Below are 16740 nucleotides of genomic sequence, written 5' to 3' on the forward strand. Positions count from 1 at the left end.
TAGTTATATATTAGTTGAAAGAAGAATGAGATATGAGAGATTCAAAATTTGTTCCATATCATAAGTATATTTTAGAGTTGATAAAGTAATTTGAAGATATTCAGTTTGACCATTTACCTCGAGAAGAGAATCTGATTATCGATGCCTTGGCTACTCTGACTGTAATGATTCAAATTATTTGATAATACTGACATTCAACCCATCAGCCTAGATGTTAAAGATATGCCAGCTCATTGCTCCAATGTAGAAGAAGATGAAGATGGGAAACCCTGGTATTATGATATCTTATAGTATATTAAGGATCAGCAATACCCAGTTCAAGTAATAAATAATGATAAAAGGGTCATCCGAAGATTAGCTATGAATTTTTTCCTATATGAGGATTTTATGTACAAAAAAAGTCATGATCAAGTATTATTAAGATGCGTAAGTAAGGCTAAAGCAAAGAAAATCATTGAAAAAGTGCATGATAAAATATGTGAGACATATGCCAGTGAACATATGATGGTGAGATAGATCATGAGAGCAGGATACTACTGGCTGACAATAGAGAATGATTGCATTGACTATGCTCATAAATGCCATAAATACCAAATATATGCTGATAAGATCCATACTCTACCATTTACTTTATATGTTTTGGCACCACCTTGGTCATTCTCAATGTGCGGCATTGATGTCATTAGCCTTATCACCCCAAAGGCTTCTAATGGGCATAGGTTTATTTTTGTGATGATAGATTACTTCACAAAATGGGTGGAGACAGCATCATATGTAAATGTAAAATGATTTATAGTTTACAAGTTCATAAAAAAAGAGATCATCTGTAGATATGAACTTTTGGAGAGAATTATTTCAGACAATGTCAAAAATCTAAATAGTAAGATAATGCAAGAAATATGTGCTCAATATAAGATTAAGCATTATAACTCGGTACCCTATCTTTCAAAAATGAATGAGACAGTTGAGGCAGCTAACAAGAATATCAAAAGAATTCTTGAGAAGATGATTAAGACTTATAAAGATTGGCATGAAAAGTTACCATTTGCACTACATGCATATCGAACGTTAGTGCGCACCTCTACTGGGACAATCCCATTTTTTTTTATCTATGGGATAAAAGCTATACTACCAGTGGAAGTAAAAATCTCATCCTTAAGGATTCTAAAAGAAGTTGAATTGAAAGAAGCTGAATGGATTTGAGAACGCTATGAACAGTTAAATTTCATAAAAAAAAAAGATTGACTGCATTGTGTCATGGTCAGCTATATCAAAGAAGAATGATGAGGGCTCATGATAAAAAGTTTGACCCCGTTGCTTTCGAGAAGAAGAGTTAGTCTTGAAGAGAATTCTCTCAACCCAGCACGATAATAAAGAAAAATAGACTCCGAATTGGTAATGACCGTATGTGGTGAAACGGGCTTTCTCAGGTAGAGCACTAATACTGATTGAGATGGATGGAAATGATTACCTCATCTTATAAATTTTGATGCTATGAAGAAGTACTATGCTTGAAAAAAAAATGAAAAAATAAAATGAAAAAAATGTAAAAAAAAGAAAATGAAAAAAAAAATAAGGAAAAAAAGTGAATGAAAAAAGAGGACTTAAGACGAAAACCCTAAAAGGTGGTTTGAGTCATAGGGGGTTTATCTAAATTGAAAACCTGAAAAGGTAACTTAGATAAAGAGAATACAGCATCAAATTTAAAAATTCGTTAGCATGGAGGCTAGCAAATTCAGAGGAGCTCTAAGTTGTTAAGTGCATCAGATGGTTGGGTTTTCAGAAAAACTTTGAGATGTGTTATCATGATTGTCCGATTGTTCATTTTTGGGTATTAACTCCCCATACTTATCCTTGTAATTCTTTCTTGACCAAAGTTTGTCAACATTTTGGCTAATAAAATACATTCTATTTCACTCTTTGTGTGCCTTTTCTGTTGACTATTTTCCAACCATTCTTATTCTTTTCTTCTTAATATCTTACAATGGAAAAAATGTGCAAATGCATTCTTACTTTTTGAGTTTGAAATAATGATTAATAAATGAATAATGGCATGAAAGATTTTTACATTACATTGAAGAAATCAAGAGTGATAAAAACAGAATTGAGATGTTCAGTTTCTAATAAGGACATTGAATTTGAAAAGGGATTTTTTTACAGAAAGAATGTGAGAACTAAATGGAAGAGATGATTTAGAGTTACGCTGGCTCGATCTTAGAAGAATGACGTAACTTGGTCTTTAAAGAATCAATGGTTCGAGACCTAAGAAAAGAGCTTGAAAAACTTGAGTACCACAATTGAATAGGAATTAATTAGCCAACATTTGCATAGCATGCATTGAATTTCACATGCATTTCATAACATATACTACATTCAAGAAAATATAATGCATAAATTCAAAAAGTAAGGGTATTCCAAAATCCCACATAAAGAAGACAGATGTGAAGAAATTTTTAAATTTGAAAAAAGCTTATCAGGTAAGTTTCTAATCCTTGAAATAGGATATCTCTCGGTATCAGGATTGATTTGTAAAACCTTTGGGTATAATCTCCTATTATTCCTTCAAATATGATTTTTAACTCATTTGGACATGATCGTCAATGAGCATTTACTTTTTCAAAGTTGTGGTGCTTCTAATTAGAGGAGCCATTTATTTTTCAAAAGTCGTTGAGCATCTGATTAGAGGAGCCATTTTTTTCCAAAGTTATTGAGCCTCTGATTAGAAGAGCCATTTATTTTTCAAAGTTATGATGCCTCTGATTAAAGGAGCTTTATTTATGTTTCTCAAAGTCGTTGAGCCTCTGCTTAGAGGAGCTTTGATCAAAATTTTAACATTAAAAAAATGAAAAAAAAAAGGTTTAGTGGAGTCTTGAATGGATGTCTATGTCTTTGCGTAATTTCTGTTTCATAAAAAATGTGTAAAGAGGGACAGCTGTAGATACCTAATTTGGTCCAGGATCGGATCAATTGGGCTTGATCCAAATAGGTAAGCCCATTTGTTTATTTTTATTTTTTATTTTTATCTATTTATAAATATATTTTTTATTATTATTTATCTATTAATATTTTTTATTTATCTATTAATATATATACATTTTTATTATTTAGTAATATATTTTTTATTATTTATCTATTAATGTATATTTTTTATATTTATCTATTTTTATTATTTTTATTTATCTTTTAATATTTTTTATATTTATCTATTATTATTATTATTATTATTATTATTATTATTATTATTATTATTATTATTATCATTTTTTGTTGGTTTATCCGATCTTAATTTTGATTCTTGGTTCTAGAAGAGAGGTTCTGCCATGAATCAGGGGATTGAAAGAGTTTGAATTGGATTCAAAGAATGAATCCTAATCCTAGAAGAAATTGAGATTGATCAGAAACTCTTCTGATCAATCCCTGTAAATGGGTGCTGAAACATATACGAAAACACACACACAGATATGGAGAAAAACACAACAGAGAGGAAACAAAAACAAAAGGTGTTTAGAGGCAGTTTAGGATTTTTAGAAGATTTTTTTTTGAAGTTTTTCTGAAAAATTTTCAAAAATTTTCCAAAATCCGACGAAATTTTTCGATGAACCTAAAATTTTTCAATAAGTTTTTTGGCCAATTTTAAAGTTTTCGACGTTATTTTTCAGAATTCGATGAAAATTCAACCGGATTTTGGGTTGATTCTTGGGGTAGAAAGAGAAAGAAGAGAAAACTGAGGGGAAGAGAGAGAAGGGGAAGGCGCATCTGAAAAAAAAAAAAACTCGTTCTTTACCTTTTATACCTGCCCAAAACGACATTATTTTAGTGTTAATACATTACCAAGATCCGCATGTTTTTGTTTGGGCTAACCCAACCCGATCGCGATCCGATTCGTTAACCCGCATGCTAGCCTATCCCTGGAGTCGAGCCGACTTCCCCGAGCAGCATCTTCGAGCCGTCTTTTTTGTCTTAAGCCGAGCCGAGCTGTTCCAAAGGTTTTTTTTCTTATTTATTTATTTATTTATTTATTAGATTTGAATTATTTAATATTCCTTATTTTATTTTTATTTTTATTTTATTGTTTTATTTTTTAATAATTTTTTTAAAATAAAATTCCAAAAAAATATTTTTGAGGAAAAGTTGAAAGTATCAATTTTTTTTGAAAATAATTTTCTAAAAAAGGTCTTCTTTTTAGGAAAAGTTGAAAGTATTAATTTTTTTGTACAAAAGCCATGAGTTTTTGAAGAGAACAATATTCATATCTAAAGCTGAATCATTTTTTTTTCTTTCATTTTATTTCTTTTCCTTTTTGTTTCTTGAATTTTCTTTAATGTTAAATAATCCGATGATAAAGCCTCTGCAAGTGAAACAGTAGTCTCACTGCATACTCTTGAGGTGAGAAAATTTTTTCAATTTTTTGCTAAAAGTATTAGAGTCAATTAAGAATAATTTTTAATAATTAATTACTTAGTAAATTTTTAAGGCTTATTAGATAACACAAAATTAAGCTGGTACAATCTTTTGATGGGCGTTGTGAGGGTGCTATAACCTTCCTCACACGTAACCATACTCTCTAACCCTGTTCTGATTAGTAGACCTGAACCTATTCTTTTAGGGACCCATAGGCTTAGGTGTTCCTTAAAAGGATAGATTCTTTAGGTGACCAATCGTACCTAGATAAAAAAGATTGATGGCGACTCCTTCAAGTCAATGTCTAGTGATAGATTTTCGGATCTAGACGTTATGACACACACCTTAAGATAAAAAAAAATTAAGCTTCAAAAAAATTTTAAGTAGATTTTTTTTTAAGAGTTTATATTTGATATACTATTAGTGCATAAACTCTATACATTATCAATAAATCAAATTATGTTTAGGTTTGGATCCAAGTTTTATGGCTAGTGAGGGCAAATTATTAGGCAATATGTCTTTACAAACTATTGTAACCTAAAATGACTATCAGTAAAATATAATGTCAAATATTTTTAGTAATATAAAATAATAAAAATATTTTTAAAAATTATAAAATATTAAAAAAATATCATTTTTATATAAAAATTATTAATTGTATCCCGTTAAGAAAGAATATTAAAACTTATATAAATAAACATAAATATGACAATTGAATAAACAAATTAAAGATTTAAACATATACACAAATATATTTACCAAATGGATATAATACCATACGATTAACAAGTTTATCAATCAAGTTAGATTAAACATGATATGACATAACATGTGTTGTAACCTATTAAAAAGCCATTCTAACAAGATCAATAAATATTGTTAAAAGATAAATTTTATATTTATATTTATATTTTGAATGATTAACTTATCCAATTACTTTTTTTATTTTGTTAATACATTCATATAAATTTCAATATTATAAAAGATCCATTCTTATTTTATTTTTACATTTAGTAGTGGTAAAAAAACAAAAAATTAACAATTGAGTTTATTTCTAATAATCCAACTTGTTATTTTAAAACTTTAGTAGGGGAAAAATACAAAAATTATTTATATTTGGGGTCTTTTACTAACAAAAATATTCAAATTTCAAGATTTTAGTAAGGGCCATTGCCCCCACCCTAGATCCAACTCTGATTGTGTTACCTCATTAAAAAGTAAATATCAATTATTAAAATAAATATACAAAAATTAATATTTAAAAAAAAACTTATTTATTAATAAAATAATATCATTTAATTCATTTTATTAATGAGATGACATTATCTAAATAATTGGTGAAAAAAATTTTCTTTGATCATAGGACACAACACTTGACAAATGAACAAAACATTTCACTGACGAATAAGCATAACTCTTTACTTAATGAACAAATATGCAACATTTCACTTGATAAACAATCATAATTTTTTTAATTGGAAAATTAAATTGATTTTGTCTAATAAAAAAATATCTTAGTTATCCGATCCAAAATTGTTTGGCACCGATTATATATAAGTGTGGAAACTCTGTCCAAATGAAATTGGCACAGCAATTGGCCAAAGAGAAGAAAGAAGAGGGAAGTTGTTTGGTCATTGGGTTAATTTGCAGTAAAATCAAGTTTGTTAAATTGCCAAAGGTACAAACTCTTAGTTTAAAATTAACAAGAGTTTGACAATAGTCACATGGTCTATTGGCCAACAATTACGTGATCTATTGATATTGAATTATTTGTTTCAGTTCAAATCCTGACAAGTTTTTTTTGTTCAAAAAATCCCGACAAGTTCAATTATTGAAAAAAATAACAAGGGTTTTACCTTGAATCAAATTAAGGGTCGTTCAACACAGAGTAAAGAATGCAAAGGAGAGCCATCACACGGCCTAACAGCAGTCAGGGAATTTCAGCCAAATATCCTGGCTGAATAATCTGAATTTTCTCTTCACTTCAATTTTTAGAGTAGCTTTATCATTGTCTATCTCCTCGTGAAAAATGACCTTATCGTTGTGTTTAAGTCAGATCCTTTCGTTGAGCAAATTCAAGCCAACCCACCGACAGAACCCTGTCGTATGTGATCTCATCATTCTGTCGAACGATGCAACAAATTAAACACTCATAAACAGCAGCTCCCTTTTTGCTCATACATGGCTAGCTGTGCAATCTCAAATTAACACGTATGTTTGATCAGCAAACTCACAGCATGGCCAGAAATTTATATAGAGAGAGTTCAGAATCCTTCGTCTGCAATTTCCTAATAACCGAAATGAAAGAATCAGACTGCACCTGCCACCGTCCTCTCTATATCCCAGCAGATTCGGGAATCAGAGATATATGTTAGTGAACAATACATAAACTCTATACCAACCATAAGCAGGTTGATCAGCAAGAATCAATGTATCAAAACCTAATCCCAGATAAGGGTATATAAAGGAAAACCAATCACAATTGATTGGCTAATCATGAATGAAAGCCTGAAACTAAATAGTTTTAATTTGTAACAACACCAAATACATCATATTTTATGTATATTACATAGAGCGAGGTCAACAATAACCTGACAAATACACCATGTATATATCACAGATTAATTCAAACTTGGAGATCAACAAGAATCTGGCTATAGAGTACTGGACGGTGGACACAATAAGCAAACTAGTAAAATACTATAGAATGATGAAAGCTAGGACCATTATAATTGCACTAAAAACGAAGACCTTTTAATACCTATAGGTGGGGAATGGAAATTATACCATTCTTCACTTCAATTTTTGATCGTATTGTCGCCAAATCAAGCTCTAGAGATCAGCCCAATGTTCTTGACCGAGTAACTTTATGTTTCTCTGTACCCGGATCCCAAGCTGATCCCCGTTTTCATGCACATGGAAAATCACCTTGTCTCCCACTCTGAGATCCTTATGTTTCACAAAGTCAATCCATCCTCTAGTGAGGACAGGCTTTGGGTGACCGTCATTCTTCCTAGTGTGGAGGCGAAAGGTCCAGAACTTCCTATTCTTGTCCATGACTTGAAAATCCAGTGACTGAGTCCCTTCCTCGAGTCTGAAATAATGTTCCCTCATTGCAGCAGTTGGAAATGAGAGCCTAACCGTCACATCAGTTGAGGTTAATATCTTCGAGCAAAGCTCCGGTACTACTAGTTCACCCTGAGTCGACTGCATTTGACAGGCTTATAGTGAACCGAGTTCTCGGAGTTTGCCAATGACATGTTAAACTTATTAACAATTTATAGGTGATCGACAGCTGGTTTCCCATTTCAATGCAGTTCTAAGAAAATGTACAAACCTTTTTCAAGTTCAAGTGTAGTCACAATCACCAAATAGAACACTAAATTCCCAAGAAGCTTCAAAGTTAATTAATGGATAATACAAACCATGAACGTGCTTGATGGCTGGTTGGATCTAGATGGATTGATGGAGAGATCTTTTGCATTTCAATTTTCAATCCCGTTGATTCTAGTAATTAATACTTGATAGGTTGTTTATACCAGTGTCCCTTTATCAAAGTATTGTGAACCAAACAGGTTTTATTATTATGGGCCCAGAATAGATAAGATGAGATATGAAATGCCATCCGAGGTTTCTAACTAGAAGCCGGCCTGGAAAGAATGTTCTATAGCAACAATTAGAGGATCCCCAGATCCTAGAATACGACATGAACATGATTTTTCAATGTACTTTCTATTTTTTTTTAGAATTCATACTCCCCTTTTTCTAGTCCGTGCGTCCTTTTCATCGGCCATATACCAACAGTACCAATCACTAACATTATAGATAACAGATTCTGTTTCTCATTTTAATCATCCCTCTCTCAATTTGATTTTTTTTTATCCATATTTCATAGTCACAGACGAAAACAGACAATGACTAAAGAGAGAGTCAAACAGTGAATTAAATTGAGGATGAAGGACAGATATTAGTTTTGGTGGCCCTAATTAATGTTTTAGAATTGGGTTTTAACCCTTACCACTAAATAAAAAATTAAAAAAAAAAAAAGAATGGGGTAAAAAATGTTTTTTGGAGTCATGACCTGTTCACATGTTTCTCTAATTAAAACAAAATTTTATAGATGTCAATATATTTTTAGTTATGATTGTCATTAACATATACTAATTATTTTAATTAAAAAATTATCTTTTCGACTTGAAAATGCCCTTCACAAAATGTAGTATACAATTCATTTATACGGACCCTTAAGTACTTTTTTTTTTAATTAGAAAAAAAAAAGGTTTTCTCACTATTAGATCAAAACATTAATAAGTTTCAATAACAATTTATATTAAGCTTACAAATTATCCAAACAACATGATTACCATTTAAACTTGATAATTTAAAACATAATATGATAATATAATACGAATACGATTAAAAATAAAATATAAAAATGACACAATTTAAAATTTTAACATTAATTATATATGAGTTTAATATAACTAAAAAATATATTTTATATTTTTATATCGATACGAATTATGTAATGTAATTTTTATATAAAATATTATACATATATATAAATTTTAATATTTTATATTATAAGAGTACATAAATCATCATATCTACTACTAACAAAACTCATACTTAAATTTAATTAGGCAAGTATTCAATATTTATTTATACTTAACCAAAGGTATTTTGATAAATAATGTTTTAAATGATAGCAAAGGACAAAGGCATATCTAATTCTATAAAACAAGCGTTATTGGATTATGCATTGGAATGTCAGACAACGTACGGATTGCGGACCGGAATCTTGTTAACATTGTAACATTGACAAAGAAACTATCCGACAAGCCAATCAATCAAAGAAACGGTATTAAAAGTTGACAATGAAATAATGAATCGAAATCAGAGCCGCCAACTGTTTGGTTGTGGGCGAAAAGTTGGGAAACATTTTTTTTTATATAGAAAAAATATAAAAATATTTATCACTATTGCTATATAATGAACAAAACAATAGTAAACTACATGGAAATTTCCTATAGAAAACAATACTATTGTTTATGGATAAAGTTAACTAAGATTGTGATAGTTCCAATAAAACAGAAACAGCAACCCAAAAAAATTTTCAAATCACAGAAGTATTTAGAAAAAAAAAAATTAATGTTACTAATAAGTTATAGTAAAATTCCAAATCTTATAATTGAACTTTAAAAATGATATTTAACCTTTGTAAATTTTTAATGCTATTAATTTTAAATTATATCATGTGATGAATAGATAATTTTTAAATATCATAATAATTAATAAATTTAAAATTTAAATATTATATTAAAAAAATTTTAAATTCAAATTTTACATTATATATTTTATTATAATTTAAATACCGTTCATAATATAAATACCTATAATAATAATAATTATAGTAAAACAAGAGGGGGGGGTTTGGTTTGTCCAACTTACAAGTCAAGAATCGTAACCTTTTAATATCAGTAGTGGGCCTAAAGATACCCGCAGTCAAACCTACGAGCAACCCTTTAATTCGGTCGTTGTCGAGCGATGCTTGAAATATTCTAGTACGACTGATCAAAAACAACTTTTTGATTCACTTTCTTTTATGTCTTTTTGTGTTTTTTCTCTTTCACTATTTAAAGAAAGTGGTATCTTTTATTACGGTACTCAATCTGGCTGTTGGCTTGAACGGTATCTGCCATCCGCAAGAATCATGAGCAAGCAATTCACTTTTTCATATGACACGTGGTTTTAGAACACTGACGGATTCGGCTTTTGTGGGATTTCATTTTCATAAATAAAATTAATAAATTTATTGATAATTATATATTATTATATAAATGAATATTTTTAAAAAATTCTGAATCTGTCACTGTCAGTGTCACCGTCAACAATGATATTCTACAAAAGAACTCTTGGTAAAAACCTAACTAAAACAAGTTCTGCACTGAGAATTTTACTAAACCAAAAGGTTTGGTTTTTTATTTGTTTTCACCTATTTTGGCTTGATTTTTCTAATTTTTCCCGTTAACCAAAGACAGTAGAAGGATTAAGGTATTTTAATGGTTAAATACCAGTCCATTTATTAAAGACCCATTGAAAATGCTACTCTCACAAAAAAAAAAAGGAAGAATTCAACAATTTTCATGTAGAAATCAGAATGGAAACTGTAAATGGGTTTCTCCAGAATATTGATATTAAGAATGACTATGAAGTTATTATGCAGACTTAGATAAACTAAACCCCTGAACCGTAATGGTTCTCAGCAATGTAAGATTCAGAAATTCTCTTCTCTTCTCACAAAATAAACAAGAGTACAAATCAAAAGGATCAGTTTGAGCCTAAGTTACTTTTTCTATTTACAAAACTTAAAGTACCACTATCACTCCTCTCCACTCGAATTTTGTAGTGTGCCCCTTCCTCCTTGTAAAGAATGATAATATCACCATTACGGAGACCCTTACTTCGGATAAATTGGATCCAACCGGAAACAAGAACCAGTTTTGGGCGAACCCCAGGTTGTATTTCGTAACCAAAGTTCCACAAGTTTCCAGTATCATCCTGAACCTGCAACACCATTACATGGCACCCTTGGGACCGAGGTAAAGCAGGTTCGCAGATATCTGGAGATGATAATCTTCTCTCAACGTCAGCGGTTGTGAGAACTTTTGTAAAAATTTCCATAACTGAATTTGATTTCTTTGAGCTGCTCGGCTGGTCAATTTTTACTTACAGAGTTGCGAGAGAAGATGAACTTTAGAGCACAAATATATAGAGGTAGAAAAGTCTGGGAGTTCGAAGGCCCAAGGCTTAAAACTGACAGATATGAGTTGTGTGAGGTCTAACCTGACAGATGTGATTGCGTGAGATTGAGACTTTGGATGTGTCTTTTTCTTTATTTTTCAGAGAAAGGCCTACTGGTAGGGCCTATGAAAAGAAAAAAAGAACTAAAGATCCACCGAGTACAAAATTTTTCTTGCCATTAGAGGTTTAAATTATTACAAGTTCTTTTCATTGATCAGAATATGTTTTGTCTTTTGCCATTTTAACGTTTCTTTTGTAAGAAAAGCACACTTCAAACAACTTTGTCGTGACGCAAATTCTTCTCAAACGAATATGCTCGCATCAATAGCAATCTATTGGTTGCACGACAGATTCACTTGATGTGTCGCGCGTGATACCTTTCTTCTTTCTTTCTTGCATGTTGCAAACTACCCAAACTCCACCTGGCTCTTGTTTGTAGGCTAAATTTTATGGGCATTGAAATCAATTCGGAACTATGAAGCAGACTCCTGGTTTTGATTATAGCAATGTATATATCATTTAGTCACTGCTTTTACTATTGGAAAGGTTGTTGTTTCTGCCTGTAAAACAAGGTAAACATCATTTATCCAAAAAAAAAAAAAAATTACTATCAAATATGGAATCCTATAAACACCACTATAGTAAGGAATTTACTAATCCGGTCCTGTAATCCCTATATTTCTTTGTCACGACAATTTGGTGATGGGTTATGGCTTAAAATTAGTGATTCAGTGATTCATTCTTAACTAGATAGTTACACCTATTTTGCCTATTTTACAATTATTATAGAATTTTTCAATAAAGAGAGATTACAAGCACAATAATAAAATTTTAAACTAATGACTTTTAAATTAAGTATAATTAAGATCATTAAGGATTTATTTAGATGGACAATGAAATTAAAAATAATAATAATTATTATTGTAAATGCAATTAAAAAAAAGTTATTGTAGTTATGATTAAACAATTATAAAAAAAATTTATACTGAATGAATCTCATTATAATTAGCATTTAGATTTAATTGATGGTGCGATGAGTTCAACTACATTACACTGAAAGTGCAATAGAATTCAAATCCTCACTAAATTTATATAAAAAAAAAAAACTTAAAATACCATTAATATTATTACTTAATGTGCAAAAATTCTCATATTTACTCTGTGTAAAGATAATTAATGTCAAAATAGTAATTAAATTTCATGCAACTTAATATTACCATATGAAAACCATAATTCTTTTAATATGATACAATTTTGATAGAGGTGTTTTGAAATGCTAAAACTAACTTAAGGTGTTAGTTGTAGAAAGAATTGTTAAGTTCCTGACTTAGTATTTGGGACTAGTAGTTTGTGACTGAATGTTACAGCTTACAATCTTATTAGTAATCCTCGTGTATTTTTTTTTTTAATTTGGGAAATGGGATTCGGACTTTATTTTTAAATAAAAAAATCATATACATCAATTATTAAATTAAAATATTTGGTGGGAAAAAAATAAAAGCCCAAAAAAGAAAGAAATGGAAGAATGGGCCACTAACATCTAAGGTGACCCAAAAATATGAATAATCGATGACCGATCGTTTTTTTCTACATTCTTCTTATTGGGTTCTTATGCGCAAAGATAAATAAATAAAACGCTTTTCAAGATAGTGAAATCAGAAAGCCACCTACTTGAGCTGAGATTCTTTTGGAGTTTGCACTTATCAAAAAAAAAGGCCGCCGTCGCAGCTACCACTTCATCTTCTTCAGTGACGGAGGAGGAGCTGACACTGACAGTAAAATGGAGTGGAAAAGAGTAAACGGTTCGAGCTGTGGCGATGACTCAGTGACCGAGTTGAAACGAAGAATCCGGAAACTCACCAACGTTCTACCCAGAAGACAGAATCTTCTTTACTCTAAAAACAGCAATTAATAATAGTCCAATTATTAAAAACCCATTGAAAATGCCAGTCTCACAAAAATAAGAAAGAATTCAACAATTTTCATTCAGAAAATTATCAGAATAGAAAGCGGAACTGGGTTTCTCCAGAATATTGATATTAAGAATGACTATGAAGTTATTATGCAAATTTAGATACCCTAAACACCTGAACCGCAATGGCTCTCAGCAATTAGTGAAAGTACTAGCTAAAATCATTTAGGAACTTCCACAACTGCCTTTGAATATATATATATATATATATATATTTATATATATATATATATAAATGGGTGGATTTATCATATGAAAGGTAATAAATAATTCTTATACAAATTTGGTCCTTATATTACATTCTATATTATAAAAATAAAAAATATTGCGTAAAAGGTTTGTACATATCGTATTATCTTACAAAAGAATCTTTGAAAAACTATAAATCTTTACACGTGTAGATCAACAACGTTATAAATTCTCCACGTTTTGTGATCTTCATTTTCAGTAGATTTATTGGAAGACTTTTTCTCTTGGAATTACCTGCATCAATGACGAAAGAAAATATTTCCTAGCCTATTGCTAGTAAAGTGAGTAAAAGATAAGGAACCAAATATGACTAAAGCAACCTCTTAAACCTTACCTGAGAATTTTCCTTAACTGAACTGAACTAACAAATCCCAAATCATCTATTTTTTATTTATTGAATTTCCTTGAATTCCAAGATTGCAAGTATAACTAATTTCTCTACTTCAAAGACCTGAGAGCCCGTAATCAGGGCAGACGACAAAGAATCATAAGGACAAACATGAATCTTATTATCCCAAGTAAATATTGTAATTTTTAGCATTTAGGCAAACTAGCTTCTAATATGCTTGTAAAAAATAGGAAGAAGGGCTAAACTTTGAACTGGATATGCACAGTACTAATTATTAACAACCTTCATATCTCAATATGCTGTAAGCACAATGTATCATTCTGTATAAATTCTATTGGAATCACCCAAAACTTGGACATGATTTACATATGAGTCAAGAGTGTAATGACTGGAAAATAAAACTTTACCTGGTCTGGTAGAAATACTGAAAGACAAACCATGATGAATTGTTGATTCCCAAAAAGAGGCTTGCATAACAGAGTTCAGCCCGAATTAGTTCCATTATCCATATTATTTGATTAGTTTGGCCCAACTACACCCATTGAAATTCCTTAGATGAGAAAATAGATGTGAATAGCTATTGGATTGACATAATTATTGGGAAATCTAGGTGCAACAATCATACTAGAAAATGCCAAAGTTGCATTATTAGAGGGACTACATGGATGCTCATAAGGCCAGCTTTCTATCTAAGTTTGAAAACACTAAGGAATGATGTTACAAAGTAGAGATAGGGACAGAGCATAAATGCAAGCATGCCCATGAATTACAGGGAAAAGCCAATTCAAATAAACTAAAATTAATAGAAACCAAATGAAATAAGTTCAATGAACTAGGTATGAAAGAGCTCGCTAAAATAAAATGCATCTCTAATTTTTTTGCCTACACCTTTTTCTATCATCTATATTCTTGAAAGTTCACATGGCATGTTGCTAACGCATGCTCCATAGAGTCCTAAAGATTCACATAGAGGTAACTTAAATGAGAAGCATGATATTAAATAAATCAAGCAGGATAAAAACATAGAGAAACTCTGAAGCTACCATGAGCTGTAGAAATGAAAAATGACCTTCTGGCCGACCATTCCAATTTGGCAAATGCACAACGCAAAGTAAAGTTGGCAGTGTCAGTGTATCTCCTTTTCCTGCAAAATAAGCAGATGAAATTCTACAAAATCAATTGAGGTCAAAAACTTATTGCTCAATCAAGAGATGCCTAAGCAAACTAGTTTTGCAAAGAAATAAGGAATGAAACCAAAGAGGCGGTCATCTGACCGAAGTTTTTTCCTTAGTAGATATCAATTAAAAAGGTGAAAAGACAAAATGGGAACAGATTTATTTGTTACCTCTGTTTCATATATATAGACATGTCAAGCCTAAGTTGGTTGATGTCAAACCTAAAGTATATATATTATATATAATGAATGCAATATATATATATATATATATATATATATTACATAATGGAAGAAAAAAGAGTGCAAATTATAATATAATATAAACCTAAAGCAAAATCACGGTTTAGCAGAGCTTGAAGGTGATCCAAAAATCTTCACGCTTCACCACACCATCTTCCAACAGCTTCTTCAGAACAGAACCAATCTGCATAAACCAAGTTATTGAACATGAGTAAATCATCAAAATTAGGGCATCAAATTAGGTATGTGCAACTGCAATACAAATTTAAGATGAAATAGGAGCTGAACTTCAGTCACTGAAAGTGAAAAAACAAATAAATTATAAATTTAATTTGTTTCATACAATTACCCCTTTCTTGTTCTCATAGACTTGAGCATAATCAGTATGCTCGTATCCATGCTGCATGAAAACAGAGCAATTGTTACACAAACGATGGCGACAGTAACAAATGGCGGTGAGATGACAATCGTGGGAGGGAAAAGTGAGAATTAGGGTTTGATTTTCACCAATTAGTGGAAAATGAAAAGATAAAATCTGATTTAGGAAAGAGATTTTGATTTTGAAAGAGTAAAAATATGAATTTCACAATACTGGAAAACGAAAAGAAAGCAAAAGAGAAGAGAGAGGTAGAAAATTTTTATATGAGAAAGACAGGAGAGAAAGGATTTTTCTAATCATTGGAGGCTAAAAGTGCCTTAAAACATTGGTCATTAGCGGCGGTTTCATTTTGGTCATGAGAAAACCAAATAAAATAGCATAGTTGTGGCGGTACTTCAAACCCTCAAGAAAAAAAAAATTGTTCTTAAAAATATATTATTGTGTAGTGATTACGAGCACAAAATTGTGTTTCAAACCCTTTGGTTTTTTAGCCGACGAAAAGTTATGGGATTTTAGAGAAAGAAGTGAGAGAAAAGTCTTAGCTTTTTAATTTAAACCGACTGACGAGGACTGATGAACTAATGAGAACATCAAGAGATTTCAGAGTAATGGAGTGCAAGTAAAAGTTAAATAAATAAAGGCAAATAATATCATATACAAAGACAAATATTACTTTTGTCCCTAAAAATTACATTTTAGAGGCAAAAATTTTATTTGTCTCTAATAATAAGTTGTGTAGTGAGGGTACAAATAAAAAAGGTTAGTTTGAGCCTAAGTTTCTTTGTCTATTTACAGAACTTAAAAGTATCACTCCTCTTCACTTGAATTTTGTAGTGTGCCCCTTCCTCCTTGGAAAGAATGACAATATCACCGTTACGAAGGCCCTTACTTCGGACAAATTGGAGCCAACCGGAAACAAGAACCAGTTTTGGGATAACCCCAGGTTGTATTTTGCAACCAAAGTTCCATAAGATTCCAGCATCATCCTCAACCTGCAACACCATTACATGGCACCCTTGGGACCGAGGTAAAGCAGCTTCGCAGCCAATTGGAAATGATAATCTTCTCTCAATGTCAGGGGGTGTGAGAACTTTTGAAAAAATTTGCATACCTGAATTTGATTTCTTTGAGCTGCTCTACTGGTCAATTTTTGCTTACAGAGTGGCGAG

The 16740-nt window shown here is 30.9% G+C and overlaps 2 protein-coding genes and 1 long non-coding RNA gene across 4 annotated transcripts; all 3 read right to left on the minus strand.

The window, feature by feature from the left end:
• Positions 1-6279: 6279 nt before the first annotated feature.
• On the minus strand, positions 6280-7756 carry LOC149514455 (B3 domain-containing transcription factor NGA4-like). The gene has a single exon (XM_089745031.1). The coding sequence runs from the start codon at positions 7612-7614 to the stop codon at positions 7234-7236; it is 381 nt and encodes a 126-aa protein (XP_089601157.1). The 5' UTR covers positions 7615-7756; the 3' UTR covers positions 6280-7233.
• A 2882-nt stretch (positions 7757-10638) lies between these two features.
• On the minus strand, positions 10639-11085 carry LOC111298402 (B3 domain-containing protein Os02g0764100-like). Its single transcript, XM_022893120.2, has 2 exons — positions 10779-11085; positions 10639-10694 (listed from the first exon to the last, which is right to left on the minus strand). The coding sequence occupies exons 1-2, from the start codon at positions 11083-11085 to the stop codon at positions 10639-10641; spliced, it is 363 nt and encodes a 120-aa protein (XP_022748855.2).
• Positions 11086-13425: 2340 nt separating this feature from the next.
• LOC149514456 (uncharacterized) lies at positions 13426-16087 on the minus strand. 2 transcript variants are annotated; one of them, XR_016328758.1, is made up of 4 exons: positions 15542-16087; positions 15278-15376; positions 13761-14919; positions 13426-13660 (listed from the first exon to the last, which is right to left on the minus strand). It is a non-coding gene; the product is annotated as an uncharacterized LOC149514456 (long non-coding RNA). The 2 variants fall into 2 exon arrangements; XR_016328757.1 differs by having other exon boundaries at positions 13426-14919.
• Positions 16088-16740: the final 653 nt, after the last annotated feature.

The sequence above is a fragment of the Durio zibethinus genome, chromosome 16, assembly GCF_047325235.1.
Source record: "Durio zibethinus cultivar Kanyao isolate XHJ-2024 chromosome 16, ASM4732523v1, whole genome shotgun sequence".
In the NCBI taxonomy this organism is placed as follows: Eukaryota; Viridiplantae; Streptophyta; class Magnoliopsida; order Malvales; family Malvaceae; genus Durio; species Durio zibethinus.